This window comes from Crocuta crocuta, unplaced genomic scaffold, assembly GCF_008692635.1.
Source record: "Crocuta crocuta isolate KB4526 unplaced genomic scaffold, BGI_CrCroc_1.0 scaffold31, whole genome shotgun sequence".
Taxonomy (NCBI): domain Eukaryota; kingdom Metazoa; phylum Chordata; class Mammalia; order Carnivora; family Hyaenidae; genus Crocuta; species Crocuta crocuta.
This window is the reverse complement of record NW_027528362.1, coordinates 12,709,978-12,733,665: the sequence shown is the minus strand read 5'-3', so window position 1 is coordinate 12,733,665 and position 23,688 is coordinate 12,709,978. Positions and strand designations below refer to the sequence as shown.

Below are 23,688 nucleotides of genomic sequence, written 5' to 3'. Positions count from 1 at the left end.
TTTTTATTCTTTTTAGAGGTATTTTATTTTAGTTTCTAAAAAATAGTTTATTGTCAAGTTAGTTTCCATATAATATCCAGTGCTCATCTCCACAGGTACCCTCTTCCATGCCCATCCCCCCCTTCCCCTTCCCCCCACCCCCATCAGCCCTCAGTTTGTTCTCGGCATTCAAGAGTCTCTCATGGTTTGCCTCCCTCCCTCTCCCCCTCTATTTCCCCTTCTTCTCCCCCATGGTCCTCCGTTAAGTAAACTTTCAGAATTAACGAATGAATTTGGGAAAGCACGAACCATAAAAAAGATGAGTAAGTTGGATTGCATCTACATTTAAGTCATCAGCTCATCAAAGGATATCATTAAGAGAGAGAAAACTTGAGCCACTGAGTGGAACAAAGTATTTTTAACACATGTAACCAAACGGAGGCTTGTGTTTACAATAGATAAAGAGTTCTCAAGTCATTATGAACAGGGGCATGCAGAGAAAAGTGGGCACGAGACCGAAACCAACAGGTAACAGGAGAGAATATGCAAAGGGCCAACACATGTACACAAATCGTGCTTGACCTCATAAGTAATCAGGAAATCCACATATTGTGAGAATAACGATGAGATACTACCTTCTGTTGGTTTTGAACAGGTTTCTGGAATACTGCTTCAAACTTCCCACTGCCCTGGTCTCAGAAACTTGGCTCCGTGGTTGGGAGTGTGTGTGTGTGTGTGTGTGTGTGTGTGTGTGTGTGTGCGTGCCTGTGTGTGTTCCTACCCCCGTCTCCCACCGTGGCGGTCAGGGTGGATGAAGGAGGGTCAGGCATGGGCTCCGTGGGTCAAGGCAGCTGAGCCCAGCAGAGGGCTTCATGGCTCCAGCTGGGAGTGCTCCTGACCGCTATTGACACAGCAGGGAAAATGGTAGCTCTCCCTCTTTTCAACAGCATGGAGATCTCTGACCTGAGCAAGATGGAAGGTTGCTACAGAAAAACCATCATGAAGGTAGTGGGTAGACACATCCCATATCCCCATCGCTTACTCTGCCGTGGCCCGGCATTATCACCTGGTTTTACTGGTGTATTTTAGGTCCAGTGTAAAATGTGCAAGCTAACCTTTGGAAGATGGTTTAAGTAACTAGTATCAGCCCATTTTCTTTTGTAAAAAGCTCTGTGGAAAGCAAAGACTATTACAGACCCCAAGAGAATCTGAATGCCCAGGGATATTTAAATAGCATTTGATGAGTAGCTATTTTATGCGGAAGTTAAGAAGATATGAGACACCCCACGGAGGAATGCAGGCGGGGAAGACTCTGAGCAAACACCCTAATAGCCTGATTACCAAACTCTGCGGAGAGGAGCCAGTCAGCCAAAATAGGTCAAGACGGGCAATCCCGCTGCCAGTGGTTGGTAGAAAACTCTCCTTAATTGCTCTTTGGGAAACTAATTGGTCTTAGCAGAAGCACGCAACAGGAGGTCTTTAATTCGGAGGAGCAGGGCCAAGCCCTCTCCCTGTATGGTCCCTATACGGCGCAGCCTGGGGGGCCCCTCTGCCACAGGGCTGGGGACCCCGCACCTCGGGAAGGGTTTCAGGAAGAAGGTGGACATCCCGTAACGGGAACCTGGAAAAACAAAGATACGTGCTTTGCTTTGAACCATAAGAGAATCCCAGAAATATTGGCCTGAGGAGGGTTTAGCCAGTTCTCAGAGTTGCTTACATGGACTGTGAACAGGCAGACGAGGGGTCTCAACAGATTTCAGGGGATTTGGCCCCTTCAGGCTGACATCCTGGCTGGGAAGGCTCTGGCATGGCCTTGCCCCCTCTCCACCCCAAGCCGCTCCAAGGCTTCCCAGCTCCATTCCAGCTCGCCACCCACCTACACGACGAAGCCACCCAAGTAAAACGCCGGGTTACAGCAGTATCTTTCCATGCTCGCCCTGAAACCTTACCCCTTCTAAACGCTGACACGTCAGTTGTCTGCTTAGTGACCGTTATAATACTGAAAATTCCTTTATTTAGCTTGCTTGAGATGAAGTCATGCAGCTGTGAGAGTGACTTGCAAAACAAAATCAAGTTCCAGTCTCGGTTAAAGGGGCCATGGGACGCCTTGACACTTCTCATGGCGACACGCACTGCCCATCGCATTTCATTAAAGATGATCCCAGTGCCCCTGGCTCTTAAAAAGAGTAATTCACATTCACAGAAGAACAAAATACAACGCAGAGTTGGTTTGGCAACTCAAGGCGATATACGTAATGCTCTGTCATGTTCGGTTGTGCCACGGAAGGAGATGACAAGGTGGCTTCGGGGCACAGTATTCTTGGGCTTCCTGCTCTCACTGTGCAGTTACGCGCTTTGCAGGCGTACCTGGGAAGTGACTGCGCGTGGCTCTTCCCCTGCCAACGTCGTGGCTGTTACAATAGGCCCCCATTTCCCTCCTGGGCTGTGAGACGTCCAAATGGGAGTGTCCATGGAGCTACATGGATCTGTAATAACTCGCGTGGGACAAACCTTTCAGGAAATAGAAGGGTCCTGACACCAGCCCTACCTCACCCTAGCGGCACTGGCGTGCTGCCGAATCCCTCCGTGCTCCCTCTTTGGCTGTGAATAGGTATGACTGCACCTGTCCCATCTACTGACAAGACTGCTCTCAGGATTAAGGGAGATAACGGCTATGACACTTTGCTTGGACCCGTACAAAGGACTATGACAAACATAAAGTATCAGCAACGAGGTCGAGGGGACGGGCTTTCCTATTGTACGCAGGGCCACGGAGCTGGCCCCGCCCCCCGCGGGCCGATCTACCCTCTCCCTCTCGCACCACCCATCCCAAAGCCGCCCCTTCCTCACGTCCTCACCATTGTCTAGGACTTCTGACAAAGCCCTGCTGTGCCATGAGTCACAACTCCGCTTTCTGGATTCTCGAATTGAGGCATTCTCAGGAATTCAGGCTTTCTAGCTTCAAGAAATCAAAGTCCAGGTTGAGTCAAGGTGATGTCAGACAGGGGTATTGTTATTAGATGTGCACAGAGTAAGAGAGGATTAAACGGGGTGGTGCCTTACATTGTTTCAAGTGTCGTGTATCTTTTAAACCACTAGCCTTTACAAAATCTGATACCACAGGGATTAAATAAGTGACTTGTTTCAAGGTCTGAGTTTCTCTACTTAATTTACTCTGGCATTTTGTTCAGATTAGCATGTTACCTATCTCCTTGACTTTATGTACATTGTGCTAAACTAGAAGAATTCACACTGGCCATACGGGGTCTCAGAGAAGAACGGACTTTGTTCCATGACGTAGTTCTAGGAAGATCCATGGGTTTTGGTGTGGCCTGGACGTTCCGTTCACCATTTCCAAAATACGCCTTTAAAAACAGTGAATCATGTAATTTACTCAAAAAATGATCTAATATGTAAAATGACTTAATTACTGAAATTAGATGACAGCATCCATCTATTAAGGTTGACACTGGACCAGGGCTCAGGTTCTCAACTCCGCAGGGAACCAGCTGTGTGCCGGTCCATGGGTGAAGCCCTCTCTGGGCTTCAGGCTCCTCATCTTTAAGAGAAGTTCGGGCCAGTTGGTGGTCCCTCATGTCCAACCTGCCTCTGCGCTTTTGCAGCTTTTGTGGATAAACTCTCCACGGACAAACGTCCTCATGTACCATCCTTCACAAGGGAGAATCATTTAATTAAACCAATTAATTAATCCAAAACTTAATCCAACATGCTGCTAGCACACTGAGCTCAACATGTCTGCACCTTCAGTTCCTTCTGCAAGTCCAGTGTTTTATTTACACGAAGGAATGTAACAGAGAAAGAGAAGAAAATGCTTAACAGGCGGATCCTAGCGTCTGCCCACTTGCTTCAGCAAACTCAATAGGCCGCGTCTGGCTCTTCCTCAATGTCAAGCCGGAGAGAGAAATTTGACTAATTTCATTTAATTGTGGAAGGATTAGATTGAAGGAAAAAAATGTCTGAGCTGGGGAATTTTGCAAAGAGAAACAAAATCGTCCTGATGTTGAAGCGACACATCAGCAGTTGGGCTGAGTGGCCTCGGCCCTCAGGCACAGCCCCTCCGGGAGGGAGGGTTGTCACACTGACCGGGGACGGAATATTTCGTGCGTGTAAATGAGCACGTCAGAAGGGCCTGAAGGAGATTGGTTTTCCTAGGCAGATTGACTTTTTAAGCATCTCGATTGACTTTTTAAGAGTCTTCATATTAACCGAAGAACCCTTCCGGCCTACGGTTAACTGAAGACAAAATCATAATTATTATGATCAATTACTGAGGTATGTGGTACACGATTTATAGTCTAGATTATAGATTCATCACCTAACAGTCACAGCATACTGACTCTGTTCCACACATAAAATTTCAGGAAACGATTACAGAAATCTATTTAGACTTCACTAAGTCTCTGGGAAGTTAATCGTGTGGTGTATGTGACCAAGAAAAGCTGTTTCTGGTCATGACGTTGTTTATAAGGGTGAGTTAAAAAAAGATGATGGCCAAACACTAAAAGTTCACTTGAAACAAGGGTCTTAGCTAACTCTGAAAACAGGATTAGCTGGGCGTGGGTCCCAGCGGGTGTCCCTTCTGTCGGGAGGATTTCAGAGCTTTGGTGACGCCCACGGAACGGACGCCCTCTGCGATCAGCGTGCCAACCGCTTCAAGCTGGACTCCCCGGTTTTTCAGCCGACACCCCATCGCCAGCTCACCAAGTGTGAAAAGACACGCACTTAAAAATCACCTGCAGCTAGGGGCACCTGGGTGGCTCGGTCGGTTAAGGGTCCAACTTTGGCTCAGGTCATGATCTCATGGGTCGTGGGTTCGAGCCCCATTTCGGGCTCTGTGCTGACAGCTCAGAGCATGGAGCTGCTTCGGATTCTGTCTCTCTCTCTCTCTCAGAAATAAATAAAAAACACTAAAAAATTAAAAAAAAAATCACCTGCAGCTGTCTACGGGGGTCCCTCTTAATTCCTGGTCTTTGATGACAAGACTCAAGTGTCAAATGGGGGCTCATGTTGACCTTGGGACGGACGTGCGCAGATGGGGACGTGCGGCTGGGTGGCCGCATGATGTGGCAGTTGTTTCTGGCTGTGATTCACCGCAGTCAGTGACGCGGGGACAAGTCTGTCCTCAATCCATGCTGAGCCCCGGGCTAGGTGAGGCCCTGAGCAAGGCGGCGAGCCAGAGGCGGAGGGAAGGGACCTCGTCCGACCTCAGCTGGTGGAGCCAAGGCGTGGACGGCCAGGGGCCCTTCCGAGGGCAAGCCACAGCGGGAGGCCGAAACGGGGGCCCTTTGGAAGGAGGGCAGCCGAGCGGGGGAGGGGCCGCAGACGTGGTGGGCGGGGTGCACGTGCAGGAAGACAGCAGGGGCGACAGAGCTGCAGCTCTACCAGTGATAAAGTGATGTGGCTTCAAATTCTGAGGGCAAGTGTGGGGGACACCGAACAAAGCTGCACCTTGAGCCCAAGCTTACTGTCCATCACGGTCAAGTGTCTTGGGTTGCAAACTGGTCAAGCTTTCCAGCTGACTTAGGAGCTGCCGTCTGCGACTGTGAGTTTCGTGGATTTTTGAGCAGTAACTCAACAGTCGGGCTGACACGCTGTTATTCTCACGTTGCCATTAACAGGCTGACAATCAGGGAGAGACGGGGATTCTAGAGCTGGACGGAGACAGATCCCACCGGGCACGACCCAACGCAGTAAGAGTAAGGAGACAGATGGACCCGCGTGGTGTGATGGGAAGCCCCGGGCCTGAGGAAGAGGCTGGTGTGGCCTGTGGCCCTCTCTGTGTGACCTCCGTCATTAAAGCCACAGGAGCCCCAAAGGGGGACCATGCACATGGGGTCAGTGAAAATCAAACGACTCTTGTCTACCAAAGGCCCACCTAAAACACTTCCTGTGGCTGTTGAAGGAGCTACCTGGACACAAAAACTTCTAGAACTTTCCTGCCAAGGCTCCATGACTCTGGGGTGTGGAGGGGCAAGGGAACCGGGTTGTCACCAGGGAGAGACATGAGGAGGGGACACGCCCCGGTGCACGTGGTGACCAGGGTAGAGGAATCGCCGCACGTGTGGGGTGCCCATCCTGGAGGCCCACGTTCAGCGTTCCACCCGCGCTGTGGAATTTGGTCCGTGGAGCAGCCCGGGGAGGGAGGAGTGTGAGCTCACCTCACACAGAAGGGAACAGAGGTCTCAAGAAACTAAAGATCTTGCCCAAGGTCATGGCTCCTGACGGATGGGGCGCGGCTCCGAGGTCATAGATGCTCACCTCGGGGGATGGGCAGAGTTTTACGTTCTAAGCAAGTGAGGGAAGATGAGGCTTTGGGACGGGCGCATTCAGCACGTTCCCCTTCCTCCTCCGCAGAGAAGCCAAAGTACGGATCCTGTACCTCGGAGGACAGAGGGCAGCCGGCCGGAGCGAGGGGTCTGCAGGAGGGGGGAGGTCCGGGGGTGGGGACCGCGCTGCCCTGGCCCTCATTCCAAGCAAGCAGTCTCCACCTCGAGCCACTCATCTTCCAGAACCATTTCCCCTGCAGACATTTACATGAGACGTCTGCCTCCAAGAACTTAATCTTTGCTTTTATCTCTAATATGTGGTTATCTTACATGGAATTTTCCAGAGGACGCTGTTTGATAGATGCTTTAACCAGAGACGCTCAAACGCATGACTGACCATCGCTAGGGAAAATCAAGTGTCACTGCATGAGAAGCAGAGCTGCCTTGAACAATCTAGAAAGATAACGGGGGTGGGGGTGGGGGGCTGCGCCTGCAGCTTCATTTCAAAGGGAAACAGGCGTCCAATAAGCCCTGTCTGAAGCAGGAGGCTTGTTTTCTGTTTCCAGCAGCTGTCTCTAAACAGTTCTCCAGGAATGTGCTGGTTTCTGCTCGCGCTGTGAACCTCTGGTGACGCTTTTCCAAACTTTTTCAAACGAGGAAGACCCGCTTTTCCGGAGAGGGGCCTGTTCCCTCGAAGCGGGCCGTCGGGCCCCTTCCCCGCCCCGCCCTCCCACAGCTGTTCTGCCAGCTCAGGGTCAGGCCTGCCTCGGGCAGGGGGCAGGACTGCAGGGGCCCGGGGCCTGCGGGTCAAGAGATAAAATGCCTCTTTTTGTGTGTGTGTGTGCCAAGAGAGAAATTCCTCAACCTTTGCAGAGAACAGCAGATGAGATGATGTTTTTTGAGTCCGTGCCTTTCCAATCTCGCGGGCACAGGCGAGCATAGGCTGGTGCCTGTAATGTTTCAGACGCCGGGTACGACAGTCTGGGGGGCACGCGAGCCCGGGTCATACATGCGATCAGTGATCGGGAAGCCACTATCCAAGGGGAAGGCAGAATCTCACGGCTCTGGAGACATCTTCCAGGTCCTCCCACTCAAACCGTGGTCCTGGGGCAGCTGCACCCCGCACTCTGGGAGCAGGCTAGAAATATGGCACCTCGTCCCCAGACCTGCTGGGTCCCAAACTTCCGGATCAAATTTGGAGCCTGCACACAGTTCTCTGGCCCAGCTCTTCGGGCCCGACCAGGATCGAGGATCCTTCCGGTGCATCACCTCCTGCTGACCCCTTGTCGGCCATCAGCATTTATAGGAGAAGGTGCCCTCTCGGGCAAGTCCCCTCCCCCTCCACAACCTCACTGTCATGGGCCCAGCAGAGAGGGACTTGTGACTTGGGCTGGTCGGTGGGCGGCTTTGAATGATGGCCCCCCGACCATTCCAATGGACTATGTGGTTTGGTCACTGGTCTGTTTTCTGCACTCTTACCCTTGACAGACCCCAGAGCCTAGTTTCTGGAAGCACAAAGGAGGCCACTGGCCAGCTTGTGCCCTGAAGGAAAAGTTCACCTCGGCCCACAGACCGCTCACTGGCCACATGCCTGCCTCCCCCTTGGGCCTGGCGCCCAAGACAAAGCAGCGCATGCCGCAAAGCAGGCTGGCTCTGTGTCTTGCCGCCGGAGCATCTTTTTCATGAGCTTGACTGCAGATAAGCCAACGTCTGTCCAGCCCAGCGGCTTTTTACACGGTGATCTGAGTTCAGTGAAGCCAGCGCCAGAGGAGCTCCCGGTGGCTGACCTCGGCTGTGTGTGTCTGAGGGACGTGCCCTTGGCACTGAACCTTAGCATTTGTGCCGTGATTCTGAACACAAAGTCCCCCAAACGCTCCGGGTCCCATCTGACCGGGACTCCTGTCTTTCCCACTTTCTTCCGCCTGTCTGTCCTTGACTCGGAGCCCAGGCACCACGCTCAGCCCTGCACTGGGCACCGGGGGCTCGGGACACCCGGCCCCGGCCCCTGGCCTCACAGGGCTCCCGGGGTCATGCCCGGGTTCCGGCGGGAGGGGGAGGGCCTCCTTCCTCTACGATGTCCTTCCTGCACGTCTGCGTGCCCTCCTCCCTCGAGCACCGCGGAGGCGATCACAGACGGCGCCCGGACCGCCTGTGCCAGGCTGCTCTGTCCGTGAGGGGGACCCCCGGCTGACCCCCAGCCCCTCTGACCCGCCCGCATCTCAAAACCAGGCTTCGCGGTGGCAGAGGAGCCAGAATTGAAGGTCTATACTTGGTACTGCTAACTCAGGAAGGAAAAACAGCACACAGCAAAATGCCGGCCAGGCACCCTCATGCCAACATTGGGCACCTTCTCAGGGCAGGTGGCCGCCCCCCTCCCCCCAGGCGTCGGGTCGCGGCCTGCTCACAGCCCCCCAACCACAGGGGAAGAACTGGAGACCCCGGAGCAGCCAGCGGGCCGCAGACCTCAGTGGACTGGCCACGGTTTCTAGGGCCGCACCTTCCCTGAGACGGAGGGGTGGTTCAGCGGGGGGGCAGCGATGGGAAGGGGGGCTGGGNGACAGTAAGGCCACCTTTTTTAAAAAAAATTTTTTTAAAGTTTATTTATTTTGGGGGGTGCCTGGGTGGCTCAGTCGGTTGAGCGTCATGACCTTACTATTTGTGGGTTCGAGCCCCGCGATGGGCTCTGTGCTGATCCCTCAGAGCCTGAAGCTGCTTCAGATTCTGTGTCTCCTCTCTCTGCCCCTCCCTTGCTTTCGCTCTGTCTCTCTCTTAAAAATGAATAAATCTCCAAAAAATTATTTATTTTGATAGCAAGAGAAAGCACGAGTCAGGGAAGGGCAGAGAGAGGGAGAGAGAGAATCCAAAGCAGGTTCCATGCTGTCTGCACAGAGCCCAACTCGGGGCTCGAACTCACAAACCGTGAGATCATGACCTGAGCTGAAACCAAGAGTCGGGCCTTAAGCGACTGAGCCTCCCGGCGCCCCAAGGCCACCTTTCTTCCCACCTGTGTCTGGGTCTCCTCCCTCCTACTCCGCTGACCTACCCTGGGTGGCCGGGAGCCTTCTGATCACGTCACCAGCCTCCTGAGTGTGGAACTCTTAAATATGTTAAGCTTCCTACGCGACGGCTAAACGCCACATTCACTTAATAAAATCCTCCAGCACGTCTGTGCGGGCCGTGCCGGGGACGACCCGTGCCTTGGGCCCTCGGGGAGCCCAGAGTGCCCTGCAGTGACGGAGGCGGACACGGGTGAGAGGGACTCAGGCTCCGTGTCCCCGCTGCTCCACGTCCTGGCGCCTCCTGCCCACCACGTCTGGGCCCAGTGCTGCACGGAGAGAGGGGCCAGGGGCCTGCAGTCAGGTGACCCTGGACGAAGCTCTGGCCTTGGTGGCGTGTGACGTCCTGACCGCTGTCCCCTGGAGACAGCCTCCCTGCTCCAGCTGCCGGGGGCAGCTCTCCCGGGCCGTACCCACGAGCACTGTCACCTGCGCAGCCGGGCCTGGAGGGGACCGCCGCCCGCACGGCCCACGGCCCACGCCGTCAGGGCGCTGCCAACAAGGGCCAGAAAGCGGGCCACGCGGCTGGAGGAGAGGGGCCACCGGGAGCCGGCCGCGTGGAAGGCCCGGGCCTGTGAGTCAGAGGCGCACCGGCCCGCTCGCCCCTTTGTCCGGAGCCGTGAGTCACTTCCTCTGAGTCCGACCTCGGCCACGGGGCTACCAGCCTAGACGACAGCACGGGGCTCTGACGGGGTACACGTTACAGAGCACGGGGGCGCTCTTCAGCCTCACGAGGGACGGGGTTCCGACACTGGCCACACAGAGGGTGAAGCCCGAGGACGTCACCGTGTGACACAAGCCAGGCCCAGGAGGGTGTGGGCTGTGTCGTTCCCTCACGTGAGGTCCTGCTCACAACACCGAGAGCAGATGGCAGGGGGGGAGGCGGGGAGGGGGGAGTTACCGCATTGCGGGGCCAGAGCTTCACAATGGGGAGGGGAGAACGTTCTGGAGACAGAGGTGGTGGGTCTGCACCGCTCTGGGAGTGTGCAGAGTGCCACTGACCATACCCCTGAGAATGGCGGAGGTGGTAAAGTTTGGGCTGTGCGTATCAGGCCACAGTTAAAACAGAAACAGTGCGGAAGAATCAACACACGTTTGCACTATGTATACTGACTGTTTTCAAATAGTTTACAAACATGTTTGTGACGTGTGTGATGTGTGAATCGTGTATCAAGATCTTATNGTAGGGGGGATGGGCATGGAGGAGGGCACTTGTGGGGATGAGCACTGGGTGTTATGTGGAAACTAACTTGACAATAAACTATTTGTAAAAAAAAAAATCTTATTTCTTATTTCAAGAAATTTATCTAGCTTTTTTTTAAAACTTTTTTTTAATGACTTATTTATTTTTGAGAGAGAGATAGAGACAGCGAAAGCAGGGGAGGGGCAGGGAGAGAGGGAGACACAGAATCTGAAACAGGCTCCAGGCTCTGAGCTGTCAGCACAGAGCCCGACGCGGGGCTCGAACCCACAACCCATGAGATCATGACCTGAGCTGAAGTCGGACGCTTAACCGACTGAGCCACCCAGGCGCCCCCATCTAACTTTTAACACATAAAATGCTGAGAAAGAATAAAGATTGAAAATACTTTTTTGTTTTTTACATGAGGAATTAAATAAAAGAAACCTCACCAAGTCTGCCTTTTTTCCTCTGTTTATTCTTACGGACTTTAGTTAATTAAACCCAATGAGGAAGAAAAACCACCATGAAGGCAGAAATGTTCCCTGAATAAACACTCCTTTGTCCTTAACTCAAGCACTGGAAGAAAACAGATTTGTTAAAGATACTGCAGCAAGGAGAAAGAGGCGATGAAATATTTGTGTTTCTTCTTTTAAATAAACTTATTTTCCTTTGAGACCCTGCTCGGGCTTTGCTGTCCTGTTTTCACACAAACAGAAGCGGACAGCTCTGGGTTAGACTTGTTCCGAGAAAACCAACTTTCCAGTCATCTGAAGTATCGGCGTCTGTCCGTTCCATGTTCTAGAACTTCTAGACAGGAGTCAGTACTATTCTTATCTGCTTGTACCTCTTAGGTAAGGACTTTCTGGATCCAAGAAAAATCAGGAGTGAGCCTGACTAATCGTACGCCCTCCCCCTTTGGAGTAAAGTGAGTCATTTATTTCTGGTGCATTGAATTCCCACCAGGGGAGGAGCAGATAACAAACTGCTCGGGCTGGAGAGCAAAGAGCACAGGGGTTGCTCAGACGCAGTGTGGACTGCACCCATCGGGTGCGTGCTGGGTGGGACGTCCCCAGGATGGGGGCTGCCCTCAGCGGGTTGAGAGCCCAGAATGGGAGGACCAGGCTTCTGGGGAGCAGAGCAAATTGCCTTGGTCTCACAGGGCAAAGTCAGTCTCTGCATGGGCTCTGGAATTCCTTTAGTCTTCTTAGGACCTGTTATAAATCCCAATGTCCCTGGGGGTGGATGGGTGGAGGGGGGTGGGTTCCAGCATTCTGGAACATTCTCCAGCCCAGGGTGAGGCCTGCGGCTTAATCCAGAGGTGGAAACGAGGATGTCTGGCCCCAGCCCAGAGCAGATCACGCAGAGTAGGGGAGTTATACAAGTTCCCCCCAAATCCCAACGCCCTGCCGGGCTCAGGTCCCAGAGGCACATGGTGCACAAGCACATAACTGATGCGAGACCCGCTGTGAGCAAAGTTTTAGGTCTAGGAGAGCACAGGAGCTTGGTGGAGAAATTTTGGAGCATGGATGAAAAAGCAAATTAGAATTTATAAAGATACATTATAGGGGCGCCTGGGTGGCTCAGCAGGTTAAACGTCTTACCCTTGATCTTGGTTCAGGTCATGATCTCATGGTTTGGGAGTTCGAGCCCCAAGTTGGGCTCTGCCCTGACAACTTGGAGCCCACTTGAGATTCTCTCTCTCCCTTTCTCCTTCTGCCCCTCTCGCTTCTTGCTCTCTCTCTGTCTCAAAATAAGTATGTTAACTTAAAATAAGAGAGAGAAATCTTACTCTTTTCCCCTTGATTGGACTCCACTGATGTGAATTGGGAGAGGAACATTTTTGTCTCTCCTCTCCTCTCCTGGCAAGAACAAGTCAATGGAAAAGCAGACGAGCGATTTGCTGTTACCACTGGTACTGCCGCCACGGGCCCTTGGGGACAGGGAGCCGGCATGGGCTCTCCTTCCAGGGACCGGAGGCCTGAAGGACTGAATTTGCTTGTTCCGTGCACATTTCCTGCCCTGTGCAGGCAGCTGGAGCCCAGGGATTCGGGAAGGTTCCATTTCAATCAAGAGCATATCTGACATTTCCCCGCCTCATTCCTATAACGGAGCAGCTAAGGTTCTTTCCAGAACCCTGCGGGAGGAGGCGAGGACTGGTGCTCCTTCAAAGCCCCAGGAAATGCTTCTTGTCGTGCCTGAGGGAACCAGACCAGGAAATGTCAGCATTTATGAGCCTTCATTTTAAACACAAAGGATTTTTGCTACCATTGTCATTTTTGTTTAAACTCTGCAGCTTCTTAGAAATGCAATCAAAATGAATGTGTTTGCCTTTTTGCAGTTTAATGACGGGCAAGGCTGGCAGCCGAAGGCTCGCTGTAGGCAAGACCCAAGGAGAAACGCATTTATTCTTCCGACCCCTGGTGTCTTGGTGTTGCTCAGCACACACAAAACCTGATGTCCCCCCATATCGGCGTCAGATCGACAAATCATTTAGGACTCTTTGCTGTTAACATTCCTTCTTTGGCGACAGAAAGAGGAGGCTGGACCATAAAAGCCGGTGACTAAGATGACGGAAATCCTGTCTGAAATAAGATTGTCTGGTGGGGGGTTGGGGGGTGCCCACAAAGCCTGGTAGGAATAAGCAGGAAACCAAGGTGGTGTCCAGAGAGGAAGGAGAGGATCTGGGCCCAACTTGGTGCTGCTTTGTCCCCCGCAAGGTCGTTACAGTTGGGACAATGTAAGGACAATGGCCAAGTAAGGAAGAAAGGGAAGGAGGTGGGTTTCCTCCCTGGAATTCCCAACTGGAACCTTCCGCCCACTGGCCTTCCTCACCTGGGCGCCGAGGAGGAAGCAGGTCGGTATGAATGTCCTGTCCGCCCTGCCAGGAAATGATGGGGGATGGGAGGGGGGGGGTCTCCCTGCTCTTCTAAGAGAGAAACCCTATCCTCGGATTTTCTGGGTATTTTCTATGCGGCTTTGCCAAACCCAAATCTCTGGAGTTTTCTTGCTTTGTTAAATTATACTTGGGTCCCAGAATTATTTGAACAAAATGTTCTTTGTAAGTCTTTCCATTTGTTCTGGAAATAATTTAGTTACACCTTGACCTAACGTTAATTAAAATTAAAATTCTTTCCTTTGCTGACATTTCTCAAAAGTCCAGAAAATGGAAACAGCCGTCCAAAGGCTTTGGGAAGATGCCCGTGTGTCTGAGTCGCCCTGTGAGCCTTCTGATGTCCATGGGTCGCTTGTGGGGGGCGCGGGTGCTGCCCACCAGGCTGTGTGAACACAGCGGGGTCTCAGTGCAGAGGATATGAACCTTACTCCAGTGCAGAGGATGTGAGCCTCCAGCAAGCCTCAGCCCTGCGGGCCTGGCGTCCCGTCCCACCTCCCCCCTGTCCCCGTGTGTGAGCTGGGCAGGACCCAGACCTCTGCCTCGGAGGCCCCAGGCAGAGAGCCTCTTGTGTGGGCGGCGAGGCCTGCAAAGCTGTCCCTGCATTCTCATAGCACTTGAACTCTCTCTCTGTGGCTTCAAGTTTTTATGTTTTGAGGATGAAGACCCACATTTAGTTAAAAAATTTTTTAATGTATATTTAATTTTGAGAGAGAGCAAGAGTGAGAGCGAGAGACAGAGATAGAGTGAGTGAGCAGGGGAGGGGCAGAGAGAGGGAAACACAGAATCTGAAACAGGCTCCAGGCTCTGAGCTGTCAACACAGAGCTCCACACGGGGCTCGAACCCACAAACCATGAGATCATGACCTGAGCCGAAGTCAGACACTTAAACGACTGAGCCACCCAGGCGCCCCTAATTTAAAAAAAATCCTAAAACCTGGTAGCCATTGGCCAGCATTTACCAAGCCCTACAAGGCTAAAATTGCTAAGATCTTTCTATGCAATTTCTTCTTTCTCTTGGAGGGCACACTCACGAGGTAGAACTATTTTTATTCCAGTTTTAGAAAAGCAGCTAAAGCTTGAAGGCTCAGTAGCTTTGCCCAAAGTCACGCAGCCAGGACGCAGCAGGACACCATTTAAACTCAAGACCCAAGCCAGCCTTACTCTACGAAAACCGACGCCACAGTCCCGCCCTTTCTTCCACGTTCCGTGGAACGGACCCCGGCTCTAGGTCTCGAGTGGGCCTTCTACGGGGTTTGCTGACGACCATGACCGTGTGAATCTGATGTACTGTAAAGCCTACCAGTCAAAGGAGAGAGAAACTCCGTCCCCCACAGGGAGCTTCCTCCCTGAGTGTGGACATCCCGGGTGGCATATTCAACTTCAAACGTGATTCAGACAGTGGACAGCTCCCCTCCGCCTTGCCCCCCATAGCCACACGCAGTGCTCGCTGAACACCCCTACCCGCTGCTCCTGGCCTGTCTCACTCTGGGCCCGGACGTGAGCCCCGGGAGGGTTCATGTACATAACGGTTCCTGGAAGAGTCCAACCCATTCAGGCGGTGAATGAAGGGCACTGAAACCATCTCGCCGTGACCTCGTACCATGGTTCCCAGTCCCGTCCCACCCAGAGGAAAAGGCTCAGAGAGAAGTGGCTTCTCCTCTCCAGTGTCACTGCCCCAAAACCCAGATGCTCGAGCTCTGCATGATGGACCCCGCCCGCCTGCCAGCCGGCCTGTGGGCAACTCGGTGCAGAAGGCCAGGACGAGAACACTGCCCTGAAAGCAGACCCCACCAGGAGGGAATGCGCCGCCCAGGAAAAATGGACCCTGGCCTCATTCCACCGGTGTCCGAGGGGTCTCTGCGCAGTCATCGTAATTTGGGGAGGGGCTCCCACTCCCTAGGAGGTTTCGGTAAGCCTTTCTCCAAGTTAGGGCTTGCCCAACAGCTTCCTCATCCGCTCGACATAACGCCGCGCTTTTGTGTCCCTCCCCGCTTTACACAGCTGTCATCACACGCCTCCCCAGCCTGGAATCTCCAAAGGGACCTGGAGAAAGAGACTTCCAGGGGCTCTGCCTGTGGATGGGACTCCCCGTTGCCCACTCGGGCCTCTCTGGGTCACCCTGTCCGGACTGCCACCTGTCTGGTCTGTTTCCAGGAGTTCAGGAGCCACTCAGTCACCTACACGCACAGGCCGGCCTCCCTGCAGGGGGTCCCCAAACAGAGCAGGTCTGCCTGACAACTCCCTGCAGACAGTCATGCCGCCCCCTGCGCCTGGGCAGCCCTCGTGGGGAAGGAGCCAGGGGCTTCCAGGGCCATGTGTGTGGGCACGCATAAGCTCCACCGTTCTCTGTTCCTCTCATCTTCATATCTCTCTATGATCTTTCCATCTATCATCTATCTCCACCCATCATCCACCTACCTATTTACCTATCTGTCTCTCTTTCTCTATAATCTATCATCTACGTCCATAATCTATCTATCAGTCCATCTATCTACCCATCATCAATCTATGTCTGTATCTAATCTGTCTCTAGCACCTCTGTGCAGCTAGCACCTACATCTATCATCTATCTATGCTCTATATAGACAAATAACATATACATATATTTCCCACATATAGACATACGTATACTTATGTGCCCCACGCTTTATGTATCTTGCATATGTGCTCATATTCTATGACTAGGGACTTGTCAGCCTAGCTCAGTGGTTGTGAGCAGAGGCTTTGGGATGAGCAAGCCCTGGACCTGCTCCAAGCCTCCCTGCTTATTGGCCACGACAAGTGCCCTCACCTGGGTGTGCCTCAGTCTGCACACCCGTAAAGTGGGGTAATCGCAGCGCTGTGGGCATTTAGCAGGGACTGTGTGTTGGTGGCTTAGCTCAGTTCCCGGCACCGATGTGACCAGCAGGCAGGAGTTGCTGTGTCTCGGGGATATTTTAGTTGTTCCTGGGGGTTCTGGAACTTTAGAAGCATCTTCCGGATTTCCTCTTTCTGATTTCTGATCCTAGGAGACCCCACAAGCCCTCCCAGGAGCCCCCTTCCCTCTCTCCAACCTGGAGCAGGGGCCGCTGGGTGCGGGGAGAGAGGGAGGGAGGTGTGCCCAGTAGGGCCCATGGCACTGGCCGGTTTCCTGAGTCCCTCCTTCCTGCCAGTGTGTGGTTATTGCACAGCCACTGCTCATCAGCCTCTCTGTTCTCATGGGGCCCACATGCTCAACACACAGACAAACATATTGTTACAGCATTTCTACCAGGTACCAGAAAATTAGTGCATGGAATTCAATAACAGCCATTCTTCTGTAGCTCCCCCATGGGAGATCACCGAACTGGGCAAAAGCAGCAAAATAGGAATTTTATGGGTGGGGCTGAAACGATCCCTAGGAAAAAACGCAAAGCCTTCACGGACAGATCAACGGTCCATGATGCTCCAGCATCATGCTCGGCCAGCTCTANGGTGTAGTGGGGGGGGGGGGGGAAAGTCCCACAGTGAGAAAAGCTACATTCTAATCTAATCTCTTATTCTTGTTCTATGACTGTATTTCTCATCCAAAATGTGTGTTTGAAGACTTTCAAATAACCACATCCTCACTCATTTCTAGAACATTCTATTGAAGGCCTACTGTGTTTCAGGCCCTGGAGCAAACGATGGAGCAGTGCACAAATCCCGGAGAGAGACTAAATGCACCCTAAATGTTGGATTCCAGCAGCACTTACATCGAGGATGAGTGCGGACAAATGTTTGCTGTCTACGTGTGTTACAGAGGATGATTTAAAATCATTAGTATCTTTTTAAATTTTATTATTTGAGAGAGAGAGAGGGAGAGCAGGAAAGGGGCAGAGAGAGGGGAGAATCCCAAGCAGGCTCCCTGCTCAGCATGCAGCCCAACGCAGGGTCGATCCTACGACCCTGGGATCGTGACCTGAGCAGAAACCAAGGGTCGGACACTCAATTGACTGTGGCATCCAGGCGCCCCTAAGGTCATTAATCTCTAATGATATTGTAAGTCCTGGCAGTCTGAGAGGGCACTTTAATTAGACCCCTAAATGGGTCTCACTTCCAAGGGACAGAGGCTCCAGCCAGGTGGGCGCAGGCCTGCTGACCTCTGTGTCTTGGGCAAGGGGACAGGGTGTCTTCTGTGTGCCGAGGCCATGGGCTACGGCGAGGAGACAGGGTGTGCAGGAAGCCACAAAGCAGAACTGGCCAGGGCCGGAGCCCAGGGGCTGCTCTGTCCCTGCAGGGTGGTGACAGAGGCTAATGTGTGAGGTGACAGCCGCTGGCCACTGGCCATCCTAGCTCCTGGCCTTTTCCCCGCAGCCCATGACTGGGGTGGAAGGTGTGGCCACTTGGGGATGTGGCCTGTGGCACTCCAAGCTCTATCACGAGGCCGCTGGCGAGGCAGGGCACCTGCACAGGCGGGGCTCCAGGGCCCCGGCCGCCCCGGGCAGAGCCGCCTTCCCANGCACACATGCCTACGGGCCTACAGACGCGGCCGGACGGAGCAGCAAGGGCCAGCGTGTGAGGCAGCGACGTCCAGTGGCTTTGGGAGAGCGGCGCCATCGTGCCAGCCTGTTCTGCCACGGGGTCTGGAAAGAACCAGAGCCGCGTCGTCCCCGGGCAGTCAGTCAAGGAGAGGGAGGCCACCGTGGCTCAAGCTCGGAGCCCCAACCACAGGCCGCGCGGTGGAAACTGCATCGGGGTGCCTCCTCCCCTCCCCCGTCCACCCAAGGGAGGGGCACAGTCGCTCCGTGCCAGGGAGGGGCGGCCTCTGCTAGTCCTCCAAGCACACACAGGCACCTTTCGTCCTTAGCCCAGTAGAGAGAAGACGGGAACAGTACTTCCCTCCTGCCGCCCACACCCGCTAGCTGGAGACCTGCTTCTCAGCGTCCCCAGACACGTGCAGGCCCCGCGGGGCTGCTCCGGGGCCTCCGCGAGCAGGCGCTGGCTCGGACACATTCCCATCTGCACGGACAGCGCAGAGGGTCCCTGCAGAGCCTTCGTCAAGAATGAGGACGCGACGTCTCTACGTCTTCATTTTGTCAGAACGACGAAGTAACATGAGCGCGTTAACTACAGACGCTGTGAGGCTTTTGCCGGTTTTTCCACTAACGTTCTTTCTCTCTTCCAAGATTCAGTCCAGGACACCACGCCGAACTTAGGGGGGCCTATTTACAAAAGAACCTGTTGCTTCAAAAGGCAGCGTCCCTCACAGCATCGGAGCACAGCCCAAGAGGGCTCCCTGGGCACCAGGAGCCCGGCCGGGCGCTGGGAGGAGGGGCACCCAGCATGGGGAGCCCGTAGCTGGCGGGTGGGGCCGAGCTTGCAGGGGCACTGCTGGGGCTGCGGCTTCCCTTGATCTCCACTCCCTGACCGCGTGGATGGGACTGGAGACACGTGTGGGGTCCCCCTAAGATCAGACACCCCCTCTTTCATTCACTCATTCGGTGAAGCCACTGACATCAGGGTTAGTGCATCACTTAGGCCTTTATCTGGCCCAGTCTCCTTAACTGAGGGTTCGGCCTCCAGGGCAAGAGGTAACCACCAAAAACCTGCCTGTACCGTTCACTGGATTCCAGAAGCTTCTCACACCATGAAGATAAAAAGCCTAATGCAGTATATCTATTTTTTTTAACTTTTTAAGATTTTAACTTATGTTTTTTTTGGGGGGGGATGTGTGAGCGTGTGGGGGAGGGGCAGAGAGAGAGAGAGAGACAGAGAGAGAGAGAGAGAGAGGGAGACACAGCATCCTAAGCAGGCTCCAGGCCCTGAGCTGTCAGCACAGAGCCCGACGTGGGGCTTGAACCCACAAAGTGCGAGATCATGACCTTAGCCGAAGTCGGACGCCCAACCAACTGAGCCCCCAGGCGCCCCAGTCTATTTATTTTCAAGTCACACCCTGGAGCAGCACGTCTGTCTCTGCCGCCCCCAAGCCTGGGGCGCCACCAGCCCCTGCACAGACCGCCTGGTTTACAAGCCGAAGCAGCCGAGGCCGGGGCTCCGCACTCCACCTGCAGCCCTCAGCGGCGGTGATGACGTCCCCCGACCCCCGCAGACACTGCAGGACGCAGCCACGGCCCTGTCACCAGAGCTTCCCCATCACAGACCAGTGCTCCGTCTCGGAGGAAAAGAGCAGATGCTCTAAACCCGCCTTGCGTCACCACAGCCCCGTTTTGTCGCCATCAGACCCAACGCCGAAGGCTCTGCTTCCCCCTCACATTGTCTCTGCTGTTTGGTTAGTCTAGTTGTTTTTTTTTAATCCTCTTTTCAGAAAGACCATCTTTTCACGTTTACTGTTTTAGCCACGTGTTCATTGTCTACTCTCAAACTTTTCACTTTCTTGCTCTCTGGCTCTGAACCACGCCATGGACGGTGCGAGGGCTGTCCCCACGCCCACCCTTGGTGATGCCTTCAGTTCTGCGACGCTATGACAAGTCCCTCCTGTCACTCCCTGTGGCTGAGTCACGCCAGCCACCTGGGGAGGTCGGCTTTCCTGGCCTCCAGAGAGCGGGGTCCACGCTTCCTGCCTGTTTTTCCACAAACAGAGCTGTGCTATTTCCCTTCTTCTCAGGGGCCCAGATTTCCAACATCGAGACCGGTGCTCTAGGGAATTCCGGGAAAGAAGCGCCTCCTGGATTCCTGTGTCCCCACTGGCGACATCTCAGGACCGACACACCAAAGGGGAGGGGAAAACCTCAGAGGATATTGCTTTTTTTTGCAAGGCCGGGGGAAAGGTATGGCTGCTGGCGGGAGCATTGCGTGAACTTTCCAGGGCTTGGAGCCCTGGAAGGGGCCCTGGAGGTTGAAGCTGGTGCTGAAGGCAGTGTGGACCCCAGCGCTTCCTGGGGCGCACAGCACCTGCACCTCCAGGCCCCCCTGGCTGCACCCTGACTCCGGAGGGAACCTATCCCCTGCGGCCCCTCCCCAGCCCAGGCCATGGAGTCAGCCTGGCCCACAGCAGATCTGATCTCAGGGAAGGCCTTTGTTCTCTGGAATTCTCTTCCCCCCAGATTCACACCAGACTGGTCTCTTAGATCTTCAAGGCTGCTGCCCAATCTCTCGAGATAAGTAACAATGCTCAGCACAGGCTGCAGCAGGGCTTTCAAGTCTCTACAAAGGCCCCTCGGCAGGAACCATCCCCCCCAGGAGCCGGGCAGATGCCTCAGGCACTTGCTCCAGGCCACTGCGCGGGGGTCCGTCCATCTGACGGACGGCCTTAGCTCTGGGCTCCCACGCCTTCCAGTGGGGCAGTGGGGAAGGAGCGACACTTCCCTTTCCAGAACCCGGGCGGTGGGCTTCACTCTTCGTCACGGTCAAGAGCGAAGAGAAAGCAGAAGCAGAGGGCTCACATACTGAACCTCAGGAGCGTCCCCACCACTGAACTACAGTCTGATCCCGGGTCACTGAGTGGGCAGCTGTCTGGGTTCAAACCCCACATCAGCACTGACAAAGGGAGACCTTGAGCAAGCCGTCTAAACACTTTGTGCCTCTGTTTTCTCATCTGTAAAACAGAGGTAATAATAGTTACCTACTCAGGTAGACGTGTTTCGCATGAGGCCTAGACGGCCCACAAGTAGGCACAGAAGAAGTAGTCAATAAATAGTTGTCTATTCTCTTTGACAACCACTTTCAGCTGCTTCTGCTACAAAGCTCTTCCAGCTATGACAAGCAGCCCCTTTTTTCTGACCTTGCCTACCCCGGGGAAGAGTCCTTGTCACAAACGGGCAATGAGACAAGGGTCCTTGAGCCTAGCAGACAATAGGGGAGGAGATGACCTTGCCACAGATAAGGCAGATTTCTTAATGGATGCAGTTAAGGATCGAGGTGATACCTATTAAAGCCAGAGGTCAATAAGAAGTTAATAAGTAGAAGATCCAATGTTGAGTATAAGTTACCTATCTGTTGAAGACTGTGTACCCATAAGCCTCTAGTAAAATGACTCCAAGTGGCAAGTGATGCCAACTGTCTCCCTACCCAATGCTCTAATTCAGGGGCTCCCAAACTGGGGCATCAAGTAGAAGCCAGACTTCTAGGCTCCACCCCGGGAAGTCTGACCAGAAGATCTAGATTTGGAGTGACCCAGCCTCCCGGGTGGGTGGAGGGGTCCAAGGCACCCACTCCGGGAAGTGCAGCCAGACAGTAAATGCTCTCAGTCTCATCTGTGAGTGGGAGGGCAGACACTCAGGGGAGCGAGCTGCATCTAAGCGGTTCTGGAGGAGGGCACGGGGGTGGGCGCCTGCCTCTGTAACAGGCGGGGAATACTCTCTTCCCGTTCTAAGTCTGGACCCCCCGGGCTCAGGATCTGCGGGACCAGGGAGAGCTCCGTATAGTGGTCCCATCTTCAGACTTGGAGCCTTTCCCACCAGTGTTAGGATCAGCACCATGGAAGACTCATGACACTTTCACCACCATCCCCAGGAAGAAACCCCGAGTATTACTAAAGTGGTTTTGTGGCCAAGGGGTGTGGAGAGAGCACACCAGGCACATGCTCTCAGCGCGATTCAGGGCTGGCCATTCTAGGCCCTCCTCCACCTTCGAGAGGGAGTCAGCCGCTCTGACTCATAGCTGTGGGCCAAGTCCTACCTGCAGGTGTGCCCAAGGGCCACAGGACTCCGTGGCTCCACTATCTAGGCTTTCATCTTCATCTGCCAGAACACGCGGAGACGGAGAAGAGACAGACTTGGGCTTTAAGAAAACTCTGGCCTGCAATGTTCTGGTGAAAGTCTACGGACTTCACCTCTGACGTCCCAGGCTGGGGCCAGGACTGGAGCAGAAGGCAGAAAAGCGGAGCTAAAGTTTCTTTCCAAGCTGGGGGAGCACTTTTTCGCTCACTGCCTTTAAAACCCTTGTTTGTTTTACACGAGGACAGTCGATGCAAGTAACACAACTTCAACCAAACCATGAAGGCAGCTTCCCAGGGTCCTGTGTGCGCTCTGCCCACACAGGGAGCCCGCAGTCACTCGAAGGCCAGGAACTCTGTTAGAGCGCAGGGAGGGCTGGGGGGAGCTCAGCAAGCCCCCGCCTCTGTCCCACTTGGGACATCTGTGTCCACCGCAGAAGGGACCACCAACCGGGCCACCCTGTGGCTCTTGGCCCGGTTCTGTCAAGCCCGGTCAAAAGTGGCTCCAGCTACTTAAACCCAATGTACAGAATCCCGTCTGCAGTCTCCAGGGCAATGCCCACCCTGGCACCCCCTCAGCACCTTCGCTGCCCAGTTCCCGGGCCGGACTCAGACCGGGGAAAACTGCCATTGTCCCCGGCACGGTGACGACGACGACGAAGTACGACACTCTTGTCTCGCTCCCCCCTCGCCCCGCCCACTCTCCCAAAGCCTCTCATTTAGAGGCAGGAGAAAACTCTCTGCCAAGGACGGTATCTGGACCCCCTTCCCAGGTCCGCACACACGTTTCTCCTGGTACCCGGGCGCCCCCCGCACAGTCTCCCCTCCAGAAGCCACGGTTGCGCTCAGGAGACGCTGCCGCAGGCTACTTTTTAAGTTACTGGCTTCGGTGGGAGGACCCGGCCTGTAACGCACACGGCAGAAGTGGGGACCCCAAGGGCAGGCAAACTCGAGTTCTCCGGGGAAAGCCGGCTCTCTAGGAACCGGGGCTGGGTCACGGCCGCGCGCGCGCGCGCGCGCGCACACACACACACACACACACACACACACTCAGGTGAGCACGCATGGACTGCCTTCTGCTGAGGCCACTCTGTGCCCCCGCTGCTCTGTTGTCGGCGAATCAAAGCCCACGAACGGGCCCCAGGACTTACCGCGAGGACGCTCTGGGCCAGGAGCCCCACGGTCACTGCCCCCAGCAGCAGCCACCTGGATGGGGAGGGAGGGAGGAAGAGCGCCGTGAGCGGGGCCGGCTCGGCGCGCACGTCCCGGGTCACCCGCAAGGGCCCCGGCGCGCAGGACCCACGCGGCCGCGGGGAAAGTCGCTTACCGCCGCAGGGCAGGGCTGGGCGCCAGGCTCCGGGGTCTGTCCATGCTCCCGGTCCGGCCACCGCGGGCGCCGCTCGGTCCGTCCTAGCCTGGGGGGCGCGAGACAAAGCGGGTTTAGCAGGGGCTGGGGACGGAGCGTCGCGGCCCCCGGGACAGCGGGGCGCGTCCCCGCAGGGGTGCCAGAGAGCCGCCCCGAGACCAGGCGGAAAGAGGGGGAGCCCTGCACTTAGGCCCTGCTCGGCGCTGCCTCGCCGCGGCCGCCCCGCGCCCCGCTCCGCTTCAGAGGAAGCGCGCGCGGCCCCTCGCCTGCTCCGGGCGCCCCGACTTCCCAGCCCGCCGCCCGGGTCTCG

At 54.8% G+C, this 23,688-nt stretch overlaps 1 protein-coding gene across 1 annotated transcript in view; it reads right to left on the bottom strand.

Annotated features, from left to right (window-relative positions):
* The window catches only part of COL4A2 (collagen type IV alpha 2 chain), a 162,884-nt gene extending 139,347 nt beyond the window's left edge, over positions 1–23,537 (bottom strand). The window contains exons 1-2 of the mRNA XM_077754005.1: positions 23,340–23,537; positions 23,164–23,218 (exon numbers count right to left, since the gene is read on the bottom strand). Coding sequence (XP_077610131.1) covers positions 23,164–23,218; positions 23,340–23,383 — 99 coding nt within the window. The 5' untranslated portion in view covers positions 23,384–23,537. The remainder of the gene's footprint in view (positions 1–23,163; positions 23,219–23,339) is intronic.
* Positions 23,538–23,688: the final 151 nt, after the last annotated feature.